Source organism: Lissotriton helveticus, chromosome 4_1 (assembly GCF_964261635.1).
Source record: "Lissotriton helveticus chromosome 4_1, aLisHel1.1, whole genome shotgun sequence".
NCBI lineage: Eukaryota > Metazoa > Chordata > Amphibia > Caudata > Salamandridae > Lissotriton > Lissotriton helveticus.
This window is the reverse complement of record NC_136063.1, coordinates 294,491,446-294,513,892: the sequence shown is the minus strand read 5'-3', so window position 1 is coordinate 294,513,892 and position 22,447 is coordinate 294,491,446. Positions and strand designations below refer to the sequence as shown.

At 42.4% G+C, this 22,447-nt stretch overlaps 1 protein-coding gene across 1 annotated transcript in view; it reads left to right on the top strand.

Annotated features, from left to right (window-relative positions):
• Positions 1–22,447, top strand: part of FAM91A1 (family with sequence similarity 91 member A1) — a 217,413-nt gene that overhangs the window by 1,511 nt on the left and 193,455 nt on the right. Inside the window, exon 2 of the mRNA XM_078686797.1 lies at positions 20,235–20,319. Coding sequence (XP_078542923.1) covers positions 20,235–20,319 — 85 coding nt within the window. The remainder of the gene's footprint in view (positions 1–20,234; positions 20,320–22,447) is intronic.

Genomic DNA, 22,447 nt, shown 5'->3' with positions numbered 1-22,447 from the left:
AATTAATTGTGAATGTTTAAGCAAGCCGGAACCAAATTGGCATTTGTTTTAAAGCCCTACAAGCAACTTAGAGCACGCTTGTGCATGTGCATATTATGCAAATAGTACATCCAGCAAACGCATTTCGAGTCTCACTCATTCTTCTGTACAGTGTCCACGTGTTTCCTGTGAACACACAACATCATTTTTGCCTAGAACATGTTACACAAGTACTGCATGTTTGAAGCAGCCCACACTTTCCGTGCAGCCCAGGATTATTTATAGAGTGTTGTGCTATTTTGCCTTTGCAAGAGGTGTACAAGTAAGTGTAAAAGAGGTGTATATACAAAGTATGAAATTACTTCCTGTCCTTATTTATAGTGCTCGCTCTCAACATGAGTTATGGTTTGTGTACGTTCCTAAACTGTCGTTGTATGTATTATATTGGAACTATAATAACATTTTCTCATTTTTTAAAACAGATAAATAATAGGTTATAAGCTGCGTTAACCGTAACTTTAACAAACTTTTTACATGGAATGTTTATGTAAGTATTTATTTAATTCTTAACACTCCGATATTTTTGTATTTCACTAAGCCCAACACTGCACACAGTGAAAAGATCTGTACACTGCTTTCACCCATGTTCAGACGAGGTTGCCTTCAGTGCCTGGCAAGCAGCCATGGCCTGAAATACCCCCAGATCCTCATGCCTTCAACCAAGCTGTGTACAGCATGCATTGTCGTCTGAGTGCAAGCCAGTTTGGCACTAGCCTCCATGCCACTTTCCCCATTCTTGCCGCCAAACCTGCTGTGCTCAGTAGGCAGGCTCACCACCGAGGCTGCTTTATATGACCTACGGCTCCTTGTTTAGTGGCTGCTTCTTGTGCCTCCAAGTCCGCTGCCAGTGGCCTTAGTCAGTGGTCTATGAGCCAGGCCCTGCACCAGCCCACACGTCTCGACCTTCAGTTGTGCTAAGCTGGCTCTGAATGAAGGGCCTGGTGCTGCGCCAGCTTTCATGCATGAAGGCTGCTGCGCATAACCTTCAGTCATAATCTCTGGGGAGTGGCTCCGGCCTCTGGTCAAGCCTTGTAACAACCTCTTAGAACTTCGGTCATGCACAGCAGGCTCTTGGTGCAGGGCCTTGGCTGCACAGTGGTTACTGAATTAAAAAAAAATATTTTTTTATAATTTGCATAATATATGTTTTACAAATTTGCATACGTGGGAAAACTATTCCTTTTTTGGGAGAGCCCAGTATTTAGTCCTCCGAGACTATCTCCTCCCCACAATCCTCCATACAGTTAGTGAATCCTCCCCTTGCGCCCCAGCATTTCTTTTCAGGGCAGAGGATTTGGAGATTGATATCCTTTAATGACCTATGGAGACACAACATTTAAACTTCTGCCAGCCAGTGAGAGTTTTGGGGTTCACTCAACCTCCCAGCAAGATATGCAGAAGTTGTGAAAACTTTGTTGCCTTCCTGAGAATTTTTTTTAATTCTCATTTCTCTAAAACTACTGAGCTGATTTTACCCAAAACAGTAAAAAAAAAACAGGCTTTCTAAATATAGATTTTCTTTAACGCCAGGTTTTACTGTAATACCTTTCAATGTTTTTTTTACTTTAACAGAGCTTAAAAGTTTTTTAGGGAGTCAAATAGACAACACTTTATTTTGACAATCTATGAACTTTTTACCCATGAGCTAGACATGCTGATATTTAACTGGATGAGCCACATCTATGCAGATTTTTTTTACATGACACCAATATTCATAGTATACCAGAAAATGCTCTTTAAGCAGACAGTGCATCCGAACCATAATTACGGAGTCACCGTTGCTGATGACCGGGGCTTAAGGAGGCCTCCGCAGTGCGGGGGCTCCAGGGTTTCTTGTTTTGGATTGGGGCCCTTACTCTTTAAGCCATGCCAATGCAAGCCTTGCAGAATGTGTAGAATGACATTGAATAATAAATAGTTGAATGCTCGGTAAAGCATTCTGCTTTACTGAGCAGGCCCCTGCAGTGTGTGTGTGTTGAGGGGGGTGGGGGGGGGGGGGGGGGGAAGGGGATAGGGGGGGGTGAGACTGAGCCCGAGACAAATGAATATCTGTGCGATCTGTCAGCCGCCCCGGTCCCTCACTACATTATGTGGGTGGGTGGGGGGGGGCCTTATTATGTTACATTGCGCCTCTGGCTGATGATTCATAAAATGCAGCCCTACCTTGTAGCCGAGTATCAGCTTTTTAGCTCCATTCAGATTCTTTTGTGGTGGAAGAACGAGAAAGGCATCATAGACAATGTTGTATGTGACTCCTAATCAGACTGGATTATTTCTTAACTCCTACATTTGATAGTTCTAGAAAATACTCTGTTAAGCAAAGTAAGTTGCCTAGGATCGCAAAGCTTGGTTAAGCATTTAAGATGGTATTTGGCCGCATGTTTACTCGTCACACTGACTGCAATTCAGTCACTGGCTGTTATCAATTTTTCTCTCCAGTTTAACTCCAAAGATCTAATGGTTGATGCATTATTTTTCAGGAGCTAAATTAGTACACTGCACTCAGCATTGTTGGCTAACAAAATACTTGTCTAGCTTGTTACTTTACTTACCTCTCAAAAGCCCAAAGTGCACAATTAATTAATGTTTGGAACGTACAAGACAGTCCAAACATACACTGCTTAAAATGCATATAATTGTTGCACTCTCTAGTACATAGTATTAGGATTGCAGATCATTCTATTTTTATTTTCGGTGTCACTGGCCTTCACTGACCTTCCCTAAGTTGAAAAGACAAGTATCTAGGAGAGACACTGCAACACAATGAAGGTAACAAACAAATCAGCAAAAAAGCTTTACAAGCTGCCACTGAATTGGCTTAGGTTGCAAGCTTTTAAAAAGGTATATGGGCAAAGTGCATTTAAGTGTATGTATATTTGAAATACCCTTTCATTGAAAAGAATGGGAAAAAAACACATTTGCAGCAAATGTATGTTTTTTTGTGTGTGTGGCATAAACATGCTGTGTCTTGTGTTGGACCTTGTAGTAATGTCACGTGCAAGTATCTGTTATAAGTAGCAGTTAATTCCAATATAACTAACCCCAGCAGAAGGAAGCAACATATAGATGTCTGCTCCGGTCACACGCTTTCCAACTGTCCGCTGCATCTCGATTGGAATACTTCACATAGAGCATGCCAAACTGCACGTGGCAACATGACATCACAACACCACGCATCTCCCCCTTTACAATGAGCAAAAAAACCAAACACATAATGCAGCAATGTAAATTGAGAAATAATGGATACAACTTATCTGTACGAATACATTTCTACATTATAAATAAAATGCAGGAATAAACAAGGCAACATAGGATGTGACAACAATAAAAATATAAAATGAGCTACAATTCCTTTCTAATCCCACCATGAAGGGAGGTACAGGAGGAAAGGTTTCCAGAACCGAACATAAAAACTATACCACAAAACCAGCTAAGAAATCTTTGCACCTTTCAGGTTTATCCACCCTTCTACCAGAACCAGTGACATTCTCTCCTTCCCCCTTATTATTGGAGCCTGGGAAGGAATCACCCCGCATTGACTTTCTAGATGCACTACCCTTTAACATCTGTACACACAAACTCCTGCTGCTCCTGAAATCGTCAGAACTATTTAAGTCACCTGCGTTCCCTAGGTCACTAAAATCAGTCATATTTCCAGCACTACTTATGCTTTCAAGAGCATCCAGTTCTCTCACATCACCATCATTCGCTTCTATCAAATCATCTAACTACCAACTCTTGTTACCCTTTTTACAGCCCTTTTGTATGTTGACCTTTGTTTCTTCATTACACTTGGCCAATTTACTGAAATGTCACACATTTCCATCAGTCAGTTTAACTGAATTTGTAAATAATCTAACAACGTGAAACAACCCCACAAACGTACTGCTGCCCTTGATTTGTTTTTGCTGATTCGCTTTGACCTTAACCCAATCACCAGTGTTTAGTTTAAAATCGTTCAATACATGTGTGAAATCAAGGTGAACTTTATAGTAATTCTGAGACTTAAGGATATTCTCCAAGGACCACTTGTTAAGATTTTGGTTCTTCATCCTGGCTTGATTATCCTTAGTACAAAGATCTCTCCCTCTCAACGATTTGAAGGTTGTATACCTTCTTACAGTAGGTGATGTAGGTAGGCCCACAGCAGTTTTTTTACTTCCGTCTCCAATTCTTATAATTACCTACAGCCATGCGAATGCTGCCCATAATAACTCTACTAAAGGGTTTCACTGCACCGTTCCCCTCTGGATGATGAAAGGAAGTATTCCTCCATCCAATTCAGTTCTTCCGCAAAAAATCTTGGAAAACCTTAGACTTAAATTGAGTGGCATATTCACTCACTATGGATTAAGGAATCCCTTTTCAAAAAAATACCTCATTTAAAAATGTAATCAAAGCATCTGAAGTTTCTTCCTTCAAAATAAACAGCTTTATGCCACTTAGTAAATAAATCCAGTAACACAACAATGTACCAAGAAATGTTATTCCAATTCCAATTCCAAAAATTCTTTATTTCGGCCACATGGGCCATAAAAGATGCAGTAAAAATACATATAGATAAAACACAATATATACAATAAAAACCAACTGAACCTGCAGTGTAAGAAAATACAGGGTAATATGAATTAACCAGACATTTTCTTCCTTATTATCCATGCTGCCATTAAGAATTTGGAAACCGCAAACACAATGTGGCCCAGGGTATTGGTTTTCATAACCCTGTAGGCCTGTAAATAATTCCTGAAGCCCAGGTTCCGACATAGAGGGGCTAACCAGCGCCTCCTCGGGCTCCGATAGACGTGGCAACAGAACATTATGTGCAAGTCGTCTTCATCATTAGCTTTACAGCATGGGCAGAGCTTGTCACCCCCTAGCGACCATTTATGGGTAAAAACTTTAGTAGGGAGCGTGCCAAACCTCCATTGCAGGAACAATTTCCTCGCTAAGAGAGGATAGATAAAATCCATAAAAGGTTCAAAGACATAAGAATTTTTGGATAGTATAAACCGTCCCGTCAAGGTGCCGCTGTCATAAGCATTGTCCATATCAGCAAGGCTTTTGTTCTTGTAAAGCTGTGCGAGGGTTTTGCGCGAAATCCTTCTACAGCCCAGAGCTGGATCATCCCATAGGTCTGGCAATTTCAGGCTGGACAATTCCGACTTGATGAATGCCAGCCAAGGGATCTTACCATTAACATCCAACCTCATGACGTGTATAAGGTCCTGCCTATAGTGATGCAGTTCCTCGGTGGTCCATAACCGATGCCAGAACTTCACAGGTTTCGATCGTAGGTCCTCTGCAATTGACGGAAGGCCCAGGTCGAGTCTTAGGGGGAGGAGTGGTGTGCCTTGCGGGAGAGCAAGTAAGCGTCTGAGGAAACAATTTTCCACCCCTGCCATGACCTTCCCAGCTTTATGTCCCCACAGCTCACTGCCGTACGAGGCAGCTGCCTTCGCCTGGGTCCTATACCTTTCCAGGGCCGGACTAACAGGCTTGAAGGTGGACTTATTGGACACCCTCAAGAGTGCGCCCGATAGCTGGGAAAGTTTCAACCTAGATCTTGCTACCTGGGAGTCCCATGACAGATTTTCTTGAAGTGAAACCCCCAGATATATAAAGGTAGAGACCCTTTCAAGGCTAGTTTCCCCCAGTTTTGGATTGGGTCTGGTTTTGGTGGGGGGGTTGAAGATCATGAACTTAGTTTTGTCCGTGTTCACCTCCAACCCATGTTGTCGACAGAAATGGCCAAAACCATCCACAATCCTCTGGATCCCCATGGGGGATTTGGAAAGAAGGAGGGTATCATCGGCAAACATTATTGCCGGAACCCTCCTTCCTGCCAAAACCGGGGCGTCATTGTCCCCAACAGCGTCAAGATGTTGAATGACGCTGTTAATGTACAGACAGAACAGTGTCGGAGCCAAAACACAGCCCTGTCTGACACCTCGGCGGACCGGGAATTTACCCGAGGGCTTACCATCCCTCCCACACCTCACTAGCGCAAAGTTGTTCTCATGCAGCCTAATGATGATTCTAAGGAGGTTGGGGGGAACTCCTAGCCTCTGCAGAACCTCCCATAACTTCCCCCTCGGGACCAGGTCGAAGGCTGACCTCAGATCCACGAAGACCATGTACAGTCGACCTCCCTCTAGCGTGACCGTCTTCCAATGTTATTGGTATTCACAATGGGGCTAAGAATATCTATGGCTGAATCCTCCACGGCCCTTGAGAACATTTGCTGGGACTCAATAGTGGCCTAAACGTGACAATAGACTTATCCTTATGTGCACATTCGTGACTGAAGCCATTGAGCTGAATACATATTACTCCAGGTTGCCCATGAAGATGACAGCGGGTGGCCAGTAAAGGAAACAAGAAATCACAGTCGCCTGACCGCTAGGGGCTCACAATTTGAAATTTGGCAGCAACACATAAATAAGGTGTATATTCCATAGAGAGTGGGTGTTGCGCGGATGATTAAGCACGAAGGGACATAAAAGTTCTAATTACCCTTCACGGTTCTCTTGGAGGAGCGTTTGATTCCAGGGTTTAGATTCAATACAAATTAAAGTGGAAGATAAGGAAAATGTAAAACAAAAACATATAGATAATGAGTAAATAAGAAGACACTTTTGCAGTTCCAATGACTAATCTATATTGAGTAGAGAGAGTTCAAAATACGGTCTTGAAAAAGGTGGTTGGAAATTATTTAATGCTGCCAAAACGCATCAACGCTCATGTAAAGCTAAATTTGGAGAACATACCGGTACAATAGATGAGAGAGACCCATCACGTGGTTGTATTGATTGTTAATACAAATTAGCTGATGATTTTATGACCTAGCACATTGTCTTTTGTGCTCCTTTTCTCTCCCTCTTTTTCATAGCATGATTTTTTTATTGTGATGTATAGAAAACCATTTTAACTCTTGTTCATTGTCTTATTGTATTTTTAGAGATTGATATTGGAATTTTGTACAAAAGAATATTTGTTTCAATTAAATATTCATATATTTTTTATTAAATGTATGATCCTGTGGCGGCACTATGTATTCCTGTTGATGTTTAACATGTGTGTGGATATTGATTGGTGAAGTTTTGTGGCACTGTGAAACATGAGTGTATGAGGTTGTGTTAAGACGAGTAACCAAAAAGAGCAATTCAGGATTTAATAATTTAGCAGGTTCATGACAATTCCTAACCATTCTTTCAGTTTGAACATCAATACCAGGCCACCAATACTGGGTTTTAATCCTGTTCTTCATTTTGACAATCTCTAAATGGCCTTCATGTTTAATTTTCTGAAATGTTCTTCCTCAACCTCTCATTAAAAACCACATTCGTCCCAAGACAGCTCATTCCAGATCTCCCAATGTTTTCTTATTTCCTCTTCCATACTATTTGTAAATAACACCCATTGGATAATTAATTGCACACTTTGTCTTAAATTGAGTCAGAATTATATCCTTCCTCCTTATTCTTCCTTAGATATACCCTCACAGTCCAATGTGTCCACCACAGTTACAGCATAACCATTCCTCCCGTCCTCAAATGCATTAGAATCAGTCGCCAGGAGTGCTCTGCTCAAAAAGTCAGCAACTTGATTTGTCACTCCAGTGACATACTCTGTAAATGCAGTCAAGTGGATGCAGAGACATGCATGCCAATCTTGGCGTAATGACATTTATGCCAGCAGAAGTAAGAACTTTAGTAAGAGGTTTGTGAACTTTTCAAACAGAAAGTGGGAACCACACACACATTGCTTAAGCTTACTAATCCCCCAAACACATGCTCGCATTTCCCTCTCTGTAGCTGAATATTTAAGGGAGGGAGAAGCAAATGACATGCTGGAATAAACATTGTACTTATTTCTTTGAGACAAGACTGCTCCAATACCTTTACCACTGGCATCTGTGTTAATGATGGTGACAATAACGGAGCCGGACCCCTGGGTAGGAATGGTATTGTTGTCTTTATTACAGTGAAAACACAATTGATTGACCTCTTCCCAAACAAATGGCACACAGTTTTCAATGATTGCCTCAAATCAGATGTTTTGGTAGCAAAATCCTTCACAAATTTAGAATAAAATTCAGTTAACCCTACAAATGATCTCAATTTGTCCTTGAAAGTGGGCGAAGGAGCATTGCGTATTGCATCTAACAGTTCCTTTTTTAGAAATATCCCTTTCTCACTGATTTCATGTCCCAGATTAGTCACATAATTAACAGCAATTCTCAATATTTTAAAACTCAGCTGGTAGACACTTCTTTCTAAGCATGCGTAGCAGTTCTTTGAGTCTGCCGTCATATTCTTGCCTATCTGTACCCTTGATCATTATATCATCCTGGAAAAACACTAAACCTTTAAGATCCTTGAACAACTTGTACATTAACCTTTGAAATACTGCTGCTACCGACGCAAGCCCAAACTGCATGTGTTTGGATTGGAAGCAACCAAAAGGTGTTATGAAGGTTGTGAGATGTTTGCTGTCTGGGTGCATGGGAATCTAATGGTGTGCTGCTGCTAGATCCAGGGAGGTGAACCATTTGATTCCTTTAGTCATAGCAAGCCTTTCATCTCTCTTAGGTAAGGAAGCATTGTCTACAAATATGTTCAAATCATGACGATTGATGCACATTCTGACTTGAACCAACCATTCGCTTGATTTAGTGTTCTCAATAATGTCACTAGCTACTAGACTCTCCAATTCAAGTTTTACTTCTCCCCTTATGCTGAAAAGAATATTCCTTACCTTGTGTCACACTGGGTTGCACTTGTCTTTTAAAATTATCTTATGATAAAATCCAGTGAAAACCTCCACCTTACCAGAAAATACATTGGGAAACTGTTCAAGTAACAATTGTGGAAACGTCAAGGCGCAATCTTTTTTTAACATTTTCTTCCCATACTAAGCAATTTATGATAGTGAAAGGTGAGCCTGAATCAGCCACTATCTCTTGTGGAATTCCTCCTCATATAATAGAGCAAGACCACTTTTTCTTACCATTATTATACAGGCCTAGTACATCATAATCAATACAACAAAAACATTCTGCTTCATCCTACCTACCAGACAAATCGGAGTTTACCACACACGTTACAGAGGCAGATACTCCTTTCTTATGATTCTGTCTAGCAAAATGTCCCTTTATGCCACATGTGGAACAACGTTGTTTCAGGGCTGGACAACATTTAAAGTATGCCATATGGTCTTTGCTTCCACATCTATACCATGACTTAATGGCTGAGGATTTCTCTTCGCGTCGCAACACTTTATGATCTTTATTCCCTCAAGGCTTCCCTCTAGTCCTTGCATTCATTAACCAATATATTTGATGACTTCACAGCACACACCAGATCCACTTTGCTCATGTTCTGTGTAGCTGCCTTGGCACATCATTTAGAAAGTTCCGCCTCTTTTGCAGTTTCATCCTTCAAAGTTGTTTCACCATTTGCCCACAGCTGTTCTTGTACATTGGACTCATTAGTGTATATAATAATCTGATCTCTAATGAGGTCACCATGTAAGGTTCCAAATTTACAAGGAATTGCCAATCTCTCTAAATCTGCAACACAATCATTTGTGGATTCCTGAGGCTCCTGATGCCTTTGGAAAAAAATTAATCTGTCCACAGAAATGCATACTGATGGCAAAAAATAGTTATCTAAATCTTCTAATGCATGAGCAAATACACCAGTATCAGTTACAGACCTTGATGTCTTTTCTCACAATTTAATCATACATGTTTGTTTCCTTCAAGAAGAGAATTGTTTGTCAGAATTCTCCTCAATTGTCGAAATATAAGTGACCGGGGCCTTTCATAATTGGCTCCCTTGTGGCACTAAGAACTCTTGAGGAGGTGGTAAGGAAAATGTTTGTGCATCATTGTAAATTGAAAAAATATGGTGAAAGATTTATTGTTTTTTTAAATGTTACACCAGGAACACCGGAGCATAAGAGTAATGTGATCTAGAATCGCATCAGAGCATGCATAATTTTCACGTGCATAACATAGTGATTTCTGGCATATGAGTAAAAATTCCTTGAAATAAATTCCTTTCCTGAGCTTATAAAGCACTGACGCTCCAAGGTACAGTACTAAACCTTGACTTCTTATTTGTCTGGTATTTCCTGCCCAATTCAAGATGGCAGACTCGTACAGTCACATGACTAATATGTGAAGTCCCACTCAGTCGTGTGTAGCAAATAGAATCTTAGAACCCTGAAGTTGTGCAAAGAAGGAACTGTGTGATGAAGTATCCTATTGGTAGGGCCAACAATTTTCAGCGCATGCCAGCAGTACTATTGATTCAGAAAAGGGGGTGGTGATGAACAGAGTGCCTGAATTAAGCAGACCACTCTTACCCAGTCCAAAGATCAGGGCTTGATCCATCACCGTTTTTTAGCTCACTGCACCATCCCAGCTCAGAACTTGGCCATATGCAAATTAGTCTGTTCCTGACCCAGTGCATGATGGGAACAGGGCAAACCAAACTACCAAGCCAATTCTTATACTGGGAAGGAACCAAGCTTCCGGGGACCGGTTTCTGCCATTTCAGCCGTCGTCGGCCCGGCTTGCTTGAATCCTGATGGTGCAATGAGCAAGGGACTCACATCTGAGTATACCCTTCCACGCTTATGGTGGACAAAATGATTCAGTACTATTAGCAGTAAGATTTCCAAAAGGGTTTTCTCTTCAATGATACAGTATGTGATTCGAAATCCACATTTGCCTCCAGGCTCGCGGCTCATAATCGGTGCTGGGGAAAGTCATTCATGGCTGCATGTCCTCGTTTAAAATGTTATGGCAAGGACAGTAATCACGCGTGGTGTAGGCTGCGGTACAACTTTTCATCAACGGTGTAGTAATGACACTTGCAAGTGTCTGTTATAAGTAGCAGTCTATTCCCAGATAACCCCAGCCAAAGGATACAACTTAGAGACTTCTACTATTGTCACCCTCTCTTTAACCTGCCACCGCATCTAGTCTGGAATCTTTCACATGGAGCATTCCATGCTACATATAGCAACATGACATCACACAACCACAGGCCTCAAGCTGATATCATCCTCTCCATGGATGTGGCATTTTTCATATTTGCTGATGATATCCAGATTCTGATCAGATGGGTTGGTGATCTGTTGTCAGCATCACAATATAGATCTAGTGTGAGCCTCTTCTAGGAGAGAATGAGTTAGACTGGCTCAGACTAACAAATAAAACCAAAGTAATGATTGTTGGCAGTAAGGATGATGTCTGGGCGGAGACCTGCTGGCCTACAACAATGAAAAGTGTCCCCCTTCAGTTAGAACTACCCAAGACCACGTAATTAAATTTGATGGCAAACTGTCTATGATCTCTCAGAAGTAAATACTTTCATTCTCCTGATCATTCCATATTTAATTGCGTTTATTCGAAAGTGATTTGCCATTACCTTCCGTGAGGACGTAGGTCTACTCCAAGATTTCATAGTTTGGTTCCATGCTGTAGTTTTTTCAGTACATCTATCCACCTTTTGTAATTACTTACCTTTTTAATTCTCATGCAGAGCTCTTTGAGTGATTTAAAAAAAAGTTTAAGAACCAACCACTCTTATGAAGCCTTCAGTATTTAGTTACTTATCAGAACTGCAACAGTAGCTGCACAACATTTCTCCCCAGTGGTCAAAACCCTATCCGTTGATCAGTCACTTAAAAATAGCTTTGTACATAACATAACAAGTAGTTCCCAGTTTGTGAGCTTCTTCACTGTGCACACCCACCCACTGAGACAGACTTGACCCAGGGGCAAACTGTATTAAACACTCAGGTACAACGTTCTCATCCATGCAACAACCAGAGCAAACATTCAGTAGGTGGCACACCTGTTCAATGGCCCTGTTTTCTTGTATGGCTTTAGTAGTGTGCTGACTGATCAATACATGGAGTTGCACTTAAAATTTACAAGCTTTGCACATCTTAGCAGTCTCAGTCTGTTCAAATGCCTGTGGCGACCATGCCATGATGCGGTTTTAGGAAGAAGCAAAATGCCTTGTACTTGAACCTCTGGAAGCTAGGGGCCTGCAGGATGGAGATAACAGATTGTGTATATCAAATCCTAGGCAATTATAAACAATAAAGGGGACAAGGTTTCAAAGTAGAAAAACATATAATAAAACAACCTATCGTTCAAAGAATTCGTATTTATTACACAACCATCTTAAAACCGACAATTAAAATGTCACATAATATTCATCAATGAATGTATTCTTTAATTTAAAATTCTTTTACAGTGGTTTTCAAAAAAATTCAAAATGACAACCATAACAATAAGATAAGGGGCAATTAATGAACTTGATAACAGCCAGGCGTAGACATGGGTGTCCAGTTGTCCTTGACGTGCCTTAACAGTTGCCATAGACTTCTGTAAGATTAAATATGGTTTTTTTCTTGATACTAGTGATCAGGACCCTTTTTTGAAGGCCAGCACTGTTGCTCCCAAGGAAGACACAGTAGCAGGGTGGGTTATTATGCACCTCCAAATGTCAGCATATACGGTTTCCCACCAAACCAAGGAAATGTATTCTGAATGATTGACAGCACAGTGATACACCTTGTGTGTGTAACTATGTAATACATGTTTGATAGCAATATAAGTATGCAGATTTGAGCAACCCCTCCTCCTGTCCCCCAACACTATCACACAGCTCATAAGCGTACATAGCTAATGTATGACTGAAATTGATGGGCAGGGAAGTGTGGGCGATCAACACCTGTCTACTATCATTTGACATTAAATAAACGTGAGAAGTGATTATGCCCATAATTCTGTTGTCTGCTGTCATAATTCCTCGTTACCTGCAGTTTAAGATTCATTACAAGACTCTTGGATATGTTGTGAAATTTAGTGATGTACTGGAAACCAAGTTGAACAGAATTTTGCGTTTTGCTGAGCGTAACACCTGGGAAGGGTAAGAATGACAAAAGGAATTTGGCAATTGTCAGGAACGTCAGGGTAATTTTGACCCCAGGTAATTGTCTGGGGGAATGAAAATGATTTACGTTTGTTGCATATGAGATGGTGACACCAATTATTCAAGGAGTTTCATTACCCTTTATAATTGGTGGCATAACCCACTATGTGTATATTTAATTCTCATATTTTTAAGCCAGCCCAGAGTACTGTGCCGTTAAAAACACTTGAAATATGGGCACTGGACTTTCCTTTAACTTGCAATATTTACATAACATAGAGGTGAGGGACTTTACACTGTATATTGTGCCGGCTTGTCATCCTTTTTGTTTAGCTTTCTAGTAGTTCACCAACATACTAGAATTTGCCACGTCACAGTAGTAGTGAATAGAATGAACACCTATTCTTTTATATTATCTTTTAGTGAACCTTAGACCTGTGACGTCATTTGGGTGCCACAGGCTTTAATTAAAATAAAGAACGTCAGTTCAGAGTAGCATTTAGATGTCCAGGATCCTTGCTTTTTCACAAGAGACTTCTCCTCTTAGTTCAGATTTTGTAATCCTTTTGCCGAATAAGATTGTCCCTGAAATACAGTAGTGATTCCTTCCTGCAGGACTAGGGGGCAGCCTAGTTTTGGTCACACTATAATGCAATGGTGGTCTATCTAGACCCTATATTCAAGCCACGCGTAGGTAAAAGACCAAATGCGCGTCTGCCAGGCAGAGCAATTCTTGTTTAATGAGGGCAGTATTTGTTTACGTGGTGCCTGGCAGCAGTGGATGTGTGTGCGGCCACCAGGCCCTGAAAGCGTGAGGCGCCTCATCAGAGCAGCCGATGGAAATATTAGATTACTTGCTGAAAAACCAGATCAATATTGTGATGTGGTCACAGCCATCGCTGTAACCCGGAGGCCTGGTGGTGGACCGCCCTTGTTATTTAAACGCAGGTGCCATGCACGTAATGATTGGGGGTGGAGTTAGTCACTGAATAAAAGATGCCTGGTGCAACCAGGATGTTAAAGCAGAGTACTTCCGGTGTCCTGGTGATCACTTACCTGATGGTGTCTTGGACATAACATCTTGGCCTCTAAGCGGGTGTTTCTGCGTGTCCTGTTCCCTGTGGTGGTAGGTTACCGGCTGCTTCTTGTTTTCCCATCTTCCTGGGTTTTCGCTGTCTCGTTGCGGCTTCGCTGCCTCATCTCTGCTGTTGGTGGTTTTGCCCCGTTTTTTCCTGGGGGCGTGTCCTGCTGTTGGCGGTGTGCAGCGTGCTGGAGGAGGCTGTTTGGTGTGCAGCAGCGTTGGGCGTGCTGCTGGTGCACTCGGCCTTTGACGTCCTGCTGGGGTGAGAAGAGTGTTTCACCGGCTGTTTGTGTTGCCGGTGCCCTGCGGACTGTGGCATTCTGCTGGGTTTTGGAGGGCATTTCACCAGTTGTTACACTGCTGGTGCCCAGCGGCTTGTGGTCTCCTGCTACAGTGAGAGGGGTGTCTCTTCGACCGTGAGGTTGAGGTGTAAGGTTTGGTTTCCGGGCCTGGATGCGGTGGTGGAGAGCACTGTGTTGAATTGTGCGCTCTGTCAGGCTGCTGTGGCAGGGGATTCTCCGGCTCCCATTCTCGCGGAAGACATTCCTTTATTCCCTTGGGAGCGGGCAAGTGCTGACTTTGGGAGTTTATCGGATGGGCACCAAATGTTGGTGGTTATTGACAATTTCTCTAAATATCCCGAGGTTGAGTTATTGTACACTACCACAGCTTGTCAAACTATTCCTCGGTTTGAGAAGATCATGGCGACTCATGGTTTGTTCACTGAGCTCCGTACTGACAATGGTCCTCCCTTTTCAATGCTGAGCTTTTCGACCTATCTACAATCCAGGGGTATTCGTCACAGGAAGATTACTCCTTTTATGGCCTCAGGCCAATGGGGAGGCTGAGCGCTTTATGCGTACCCTTAATAAAGCCATTAGGATTGCTGTGGCTGATCAGCAGGATTTGGACTGTGCTCTGTACACTTTTTCGAGGGAATATTGGATGACCCCCTCATTCCACTGCCAAGGTCAATCCGATGTCTTTGGATATGAATCGGCTTATGGGTGACTTTATCCCTCAGGTGGAGGCGGTGTCTGCCAGACATGCATCAGTGGCAGATGATCTACGGAAACGCAAGTTGAAGAATGATAGGGTTTCGTCCAGGCGTGGAGCCAAACCAAGTTCTTTTAAAGTGGGGGATGCTGTTATGGTGCGGAATCAGCATCCGAAAGGGAAGTTTAGTTTGCCTTTTGAGCCTGAGCCGTGGATTGTTCAGACTGCTCATAGGACTAAGATCACTGCAGTGAGACATGGAGTAAGCCTCTCTCGAAATAATTCTTTCTTTAAGGCTTGCTGGAATCCTGGTGGTGACCGGTTGGAGGACGGTATTGCTCCGGATGAGGGAATTCTAGTTTCTTATGAGGACTCTACAGATGGTGTGGATTTGGGTGGTGGTGGAACTTCTCCTGATCTGGAGCTGAACGGAGGTGGACTTCCTGGTGGGCGTCGTGTAGTGCCAGGACAGTGTGGTGTCTCCTCCTCTGCAAGGATGCCCCGTGAGGTACCGTAGAGTGATCAGCTGCCCCGGCCTGATGACTCTCAGGGGCCTGAGCCTGGTCCACAGCGAGGGGGTGTCGAGAGGTACCAGCTTCGGCCGTGCCCCGCCAGGTCTTCGAGACTAAATAACTATGTAACCTATTGATTTGGATTAATAGTTCGGATATTGTGTTCTAGTTTTTGGCTTTTGCATGTTTTACATAATGGTGGTGTTTTTGTTTTTTGTTTTATTATTGTATATTTTATTTGCAGGTTGTGGAGGAGTGTGATGTGGTCACGGCCATTGTCGTAACCCGGAGGCATGGTAGTGGACAGCCCTGGTTATTTAAACACAGGTGTTATGCACGTAATTATTGGGGGGGGGGAGTTAGTCACTGAATAAAAGATGCCTGGTGCAACCAGGATATTAAAACGGAGTACTTCCGGTGTCATGGTGATTACTTACCTGATGGTGTCTTGGACATAACAAATATTACCCAGGGCATTTATGTCCTCCGAAGGATCTTTAGCTGAGGGTAAACAGAGATAGGAAAGTAACAATGCCGAATTCAAGACGTCACCAGTTTTCATCGAGGCACAGTGAAGGGAAGTTTTGCCTTGGCACAGGTTTTGTGAGAACAAAGTGCGTAGAGCGGATACTTTTCTCTGCCGTTTGCAATACTGCCATATTTGTCAAAGGAAACCTTACCCGCAGCCCTAGTGATTGGAAAGGTCATTCCATGGAAAACCTGGACTCGCGTTCCATCTGGTAGAACTGCCAGCTGGTGGTAGTAATAGTATTTGAGCTGATGAGGAGCGGGAGGGTCATCATTTTGTCGGGCTTTGTTTTGCCTAGCATGGGAGCATCTCTGAACGACACTCGGCGGTAGACACTACACCTTCCTAACCGTTCAGTAGCTGGTAGAATGTATTCTGGGTCGGTTTGGTGTGTGTTTGAAAGTGTGAGAGATACTGAGCCCGTCTAATGATTGCATGAAATATTAAATTGTTCACCCGTCTTGCATGTGGGCAGGTGTTAATGGGCGTGGCAGCCCTCGTCTGCAGCCAGGTGTTACTTTAGCTTAATCTGGAAACGTGGGAGTCAAGTTATTGATTTGTGCTCGCTTTCCTATTTCCCTACCATGGTGTTGAGCAAGACACTATTTGAAGTAAGAACTTATTTTATTTTATTTCCTCTATTTCTGTCACATCTAGTCATGTGGCTCTTCTACTTCTAGTGATGGCCTGGCTTGCCCTTTAGGTGTTGAGGGTGCTTCCTGTAACTGCTTTTTTTTGTTGCCGAGTAGCTGTTAAACTATTGGTCTCTCTGGAGTGGTGCATTGCACTGCCACTTGAACAAGATTTAGAAACATGTTTGTATGGTTATTTGCTTAACCAATACATTTGTAAAAACTGCCGTTTGTACAGCGCAAAAGCTGCTTCAAAGGAAGCGTCCCTGTGCTAGCCAAGCCGGCGAACCATTCCTCGTACTAAGCTCCCTTAAAAGAAAGGTTTTTAGACCTTTCTTGAGCTGGGCTTCTATTGTAACCTCTCTCACTTCTAATTGCAGGTCATTCCATTGCACAGTTTGACTGCCAGTAGAGAAGAAATGGCTTCCCCCCTCCTAGCATTCCAAACTGTGGCAATGCGGGGGATGTCCCTTTCGTGAGGAGCGAAGCTCTCTGATGGGAGCGTATTCATTAATTCTCCTACAGAGGTAGCCAGGTCCCTTTTCGTGGATAGCTCTGAAGGTAATCATCATGGTCTTAAAGTGGACACTTTTGTTAACTGGTAACCAATGAAGTTGCTTTAGGCCATGACGAATAGACTACCTTCTCGGGCAGTTCAGAATCAGCGTTTTGCACCCGCTGTCGTTTATTTCCTAGCACTAAAAGGACATCCAGATGCAGAGATTTCGCATAGTTCAATCTGGATATTGATCTGACGATTGGAGGTCTCTAAGGTGTGAACAATTGTTTTTCGTGAGTGGGCTGGTACAGATTTTTAAATGTTTTTAAACGACTTAAGCATAGCAAAACAGTTCTCGGTATCAGAAATAAGTTGCCAAGTCGTTACATCATATTGGCAGTATCTGATGTTAGATTGTTTCACACAAGAAATGTGTGAAGAGCTTAAATCTTTTCTGGAGATTAAACTCAAACTCTGGCTTCCAATCCGACAGAGAGCAAAATTTAAAATATGCTGTCTGATCCACAAGTGCTTGAATGGTCAGGGCCCGGCATATCTTGAGCGGAAATTTATTCCCTATGTTCCGGCACGATCCCTTAGATCAAGTAATGAACTCCTCCTTGTGGTACCACGTGTCAAAAAGGTCAGACATGGAGGTAGAGCTCTGTCCACCACCGGTCCTAAGCTGTGGAATAAACTTCCTCTGCCTTTAAGACAATGTAAAGAACATCTGACATTCCGCAAACTCCTAAAAACTGTTCTGTTTATAAATGAAGTATAATTCCATCTGTATATTATGCCTAATGTCCTACCGGTTTCAAAAAGCGCAGAGATACTCCTGCTGGAGTGGATTCAAGCGCTATATAAGCCAATAAATAAATAAATAAATAAATAAACTCTCTACAAAGGGGAATTTTAATACGAATACAGCAGCTTTGACTACCTTTGCCCTGCAGTGTGCCGTGGCGTTTTTTGTCTTCTTCTGTCCAAATGTCCACCATAATAAACCCCACGCCTCAGAAATTAAGCCCGGCCTGTGCTGTTCCTCACAGCTTTCAGATGTGGTCTTGCATCTTAAAAAATTAAAGCTCGTTAGTAGTCAGATATTAGCACGTTTGTGTCATTATTCTAGGTGTGCGCAAAGCTTTTCATCAACAATAACATTTTGCGAAGTTCCACATTTTCTCCCCTTTCCGAGGTTTGAAATTGTCCTGGTTTAACTTTGCCTGAGATTTATTTCTACAATATCAGATCGTTTTTAAGATAATTTTTGGTCTTGTCGAACAAGCCAATTTGTAAAATGTATGCAGAGTTTTTCTATGCAAGTTTAACATTTTACAAAGAGATTCTATGCACAATTGCAATTTTTTCCCCTCTGCAAGTTTACATTTATGCCGAGCTTTTCTGTTGCGATGGCATTACGCTGCAGTAGAACACAAGCTGTTTTCTGTGATGTGTATTTTATACAGAGCCATTTTGTTTGAAATAAGCAAGCATTAGTTTGATATAAATCGTAGAAAAATTATGATTTCCGCAATAGGAGTACAAAAACACAAAGATATCTTCTCAAAGTAGAGTTTTTCCACAGATCTTTGTGAATGTTGCTTTAGTCCACAAACTGTCCCGCTCTAAGAGCAAGAACCTATTTTTTTTTTTTTTATCTTGAGTCTGCTGCACCAGGTTTTACAGGTTTTTTTTAGCCTAGAAATTACAAGTGTTCTATTTTCCCAACTTAAAGTTGGCAATTTACGGGCCTCAAAAGTATCAAAGTCGGAAGTGAGCCAGCCAGGAGTCAAATCTTGGACTTACAAGTTGCGCATAGATCTTAACTTGCTAAGAAAGTCATTTTACCATTTTTTTTATTTCTATTCACTTTTTAACTCACTAATGGCGCCACAGAAAAAAATCAAGGCTTAATTAAATGGCAGCGGATGAAACATATATTTGTACAAGAGGTCTGTGGGTAAAAGTGAGGCTGCACCTTTTATTATCAGTGATTTGACAAAAAGCAGATCCAAGAATTCTGAATATCATTTGTCTGCCACGTAGAAAGGACTACTATTTCTGGCTTGTATTATCTGTCTAGTCAGCTAGATTCCTCTGTGCGTAAATAAATAAAACCTAACCTTCTGTTTCATGAAGTATCTTGTAACTGATGCAAGCCAGCTAAACCTATTAAGAGCCTGATTCACAAACTCCAATTTGAAAAGAGCGTGAATCTACTTGTGTGGATGTCTTCCCTCATTTTAATGATTTCTGCTTATTTGTGGATTTACAAAGATTCCTATGAGACGTGCTTAAAAATCTACAACGGTCATCAGTAGTTCTGTGGAATTTCATCATGGTAGATAACCGCATGAGTAAATAATGCAGAAATGTTAATTTGAACACAGGCCATTTTTTATACACACAGATAAAATATTTTTGCCTGTTGCGAAACCTCTTCAGGTAAACCACAATTACATACAGGATTTCCCTTCCCACCTTGAAATCTATGCCCCATAGATTTACATGCGTTTCCAAAGTGTGAAACTACAAGCAGTGTTTATGAATACATACGAGTTTTCCGGTGTAAACTTACATTTTACGCCCCCTCCTTGCCTAAAATGACACCGATGGTAAATCCTCCAAACTGCAGAAATTTGCAATTGGAAATGCATTTTATATTTTGAATGTTTGTGGTATTTCGAATCACAGTGACTCTTTTTGATAGACGAAGTTTCACTTGGATGTTCTGGGCATAGCACTTGCCCTGCCCCGATTTGTTTAAACATGGTTTGTGTTATGTAGGTTGAACATGATAAACTAGTCTATCTGTTAGGGAAGAGTTGGAGAATAATCTAATGGTAGTTATTCTAAATGTGCGTTCTCTTCAGTGACACAAAGCCAGCATGTTTTATATCTTGCAACTTACTAATTTAAGAGTATTTAATGTACTCATGTAACGTCTAATTTGTTCTTTAAATGTTTTTGTCTCCCTTTTCTAGAGTCTTGGAAACTCACAAAAGGAGTATGAAAAAAATGTTGTGCTTTATAGCGTTCGTAATCAGCTGCGTTACAGAAATAACTTAGGTGAGTATTGACATTTGGGGGTTTTAAATTCCCTTATGTAGTTGGAGGTTTCATAGGTATTACAATTTTGGTGTGTGCAAAAACCTGATAGTATTGAGCGTGTTGATTTGTGGTCGCTATACAGGTTTTTAGTTCCCTAATTGGTAAAGATTTCAAATCCTTTGTGATTTTCACACTTGGGCTTGTAGAAAGAACCTAACACCTTGCTTTTAACCTTCTGTATAATGCTTTGACTGCATTTTGTATTGCATGCATTAGACTTGGGCATACCCTCATAGCACCTTGGTTTGTTTTTTGGGTGCCTTTGCACATGAACTAGGTGTATGAAAGGCTGAAGCCTTATTAACATATTGTTGGTTATGTGTTTCATCTAAGTGTATTTCTGTTGGGTTTCAGAGTAGGGATAATACAGATGTCAACTGTGCAGTCCCTTGTGTAAAGCCAGCCCTCACAAATGATACACACTTTGGGTGCTGGATAGTGGCATTACCAAATATAGCATTTGCAGTATGATGCAGTATGATCTATCACTTCGGTTGGCATTAATGATCCCTCTTCCTGCCTTCAGCCTGGAACTGTCGGTCCCTGCCCTTCCTTACTGTCCTCTATTTCTGAGATTAGTCTTGACCAAGTCAACTCCCTGATTGGGACAATTAAATCAGGTAGCCCGGTGGACCCTGTACCCGCCCGTATCATGCACCTTATAGGGAATGCCCTTAGTCCCACCATCCAGACGGTCATCAATCGCTCTCTCTCTGAAGGATCGGTCCCTCTGGAGTGGAAGAAGGCCATGGTCAAGCCCATTAGGAAAAATACCTCCATCCCTTGGTCGGATATGACCAATTTGAGGCCAATTTCCCTTTTGCCGTTTGTCGGCAAATGGATGGAGAAACACGTCAACCACCACCTCTCCAGCTTCATTGAGCAGACCGGCTGTCTTGACCACTCTCAGTCAGGGTTCAGACCTAGGTATAGTACCGAGACTGCTCTTCTTTCTGTCACGGATGCTATACGCATGTCTCTGACCAGGGGTTTGTCTGTGGTGTTGGTGCTGTTGGACTTGTCCGCAGCATTCGACACCATATCCCATACCATTCTCCTAACCAGACTAAAGGAGATTGGCATAGACAAATCCGCCCTGGCTTGGTTCACCAGCTTTCTTGCAGAGCGCACCCAGAAGGTTAATATGGGCTCCTTTAGTTCCACTTCTACCAACATTACCAGAGGAGTCCCGCAGGGCTCTTGTCTCAGCCCTACGCTGTTTAATGTGTATGTCTCCTCTCTGGCCAACATCATGAGGTCCTTTGGGTTTCTGCCAATCTCTTACGCTGACGACACGCAGCTGCTGTTTACCTTTAAAACCTTTACCCCGGAGATAAGGTTAGCTTTCTCTAACGGCATGACTGCGATTGCCAGCTGGATGGCTAGGAACTTTCTCCAGTGTAATGTGGGAAAGTCTGAAGTCATGTTGTTTGGAGAGGCAAAAATCCTGTGGACCCCTGACTGGTGGCCCACAAGTCTGGGGAAGGCCCCTTCCCCCAAACAGGTGGTGAAAAATCTGGGGGTCCGTCTTGACCATGACCTCTCGCTTGCTCATCATGCCAACATCACGGCGGGATCCTGCTACCATGTCATCAGCCTCCTTCGGAAAGTATTTCCTCTTCTCCCGGACTGCACAAGGAAGACCTTGGTCCAGGCCCTCGTTCTGAGCCGCCTGGACTATTGCAATGGCCTACTTTTAGCAGCCAATGAAGGAGTGCTCAACAAATTACAGGTGGTACAGAACACCGCTGCTCGCCTGGTGAGCAATGCCCCCCCCAGAACACCATCCTTGCCCCTTCTTAAAGCGCTCCACTGGCTCCCCATCCGGAAGCGGGTGGAATTTAAGATCTGTTGTGTGATACATAAGAGCCTTCACAACCTAGGGCCGCACTATCTGGCCGAAAAATTTGTCCACCACCGCCCTTCTCGTAACCTAAGGTCTAGCAATCAGTTGCTACTTCAGATTCCCCGACACAATAAGACCAGACAGGGAGGCCGCGCTCTCTCCGTTATGGGTCCTCGTTTGTGGAATAACCTTCCCCTCTCACTTAGACAGTGTTCGAGCCATCAAGCATTCAGGAAATGT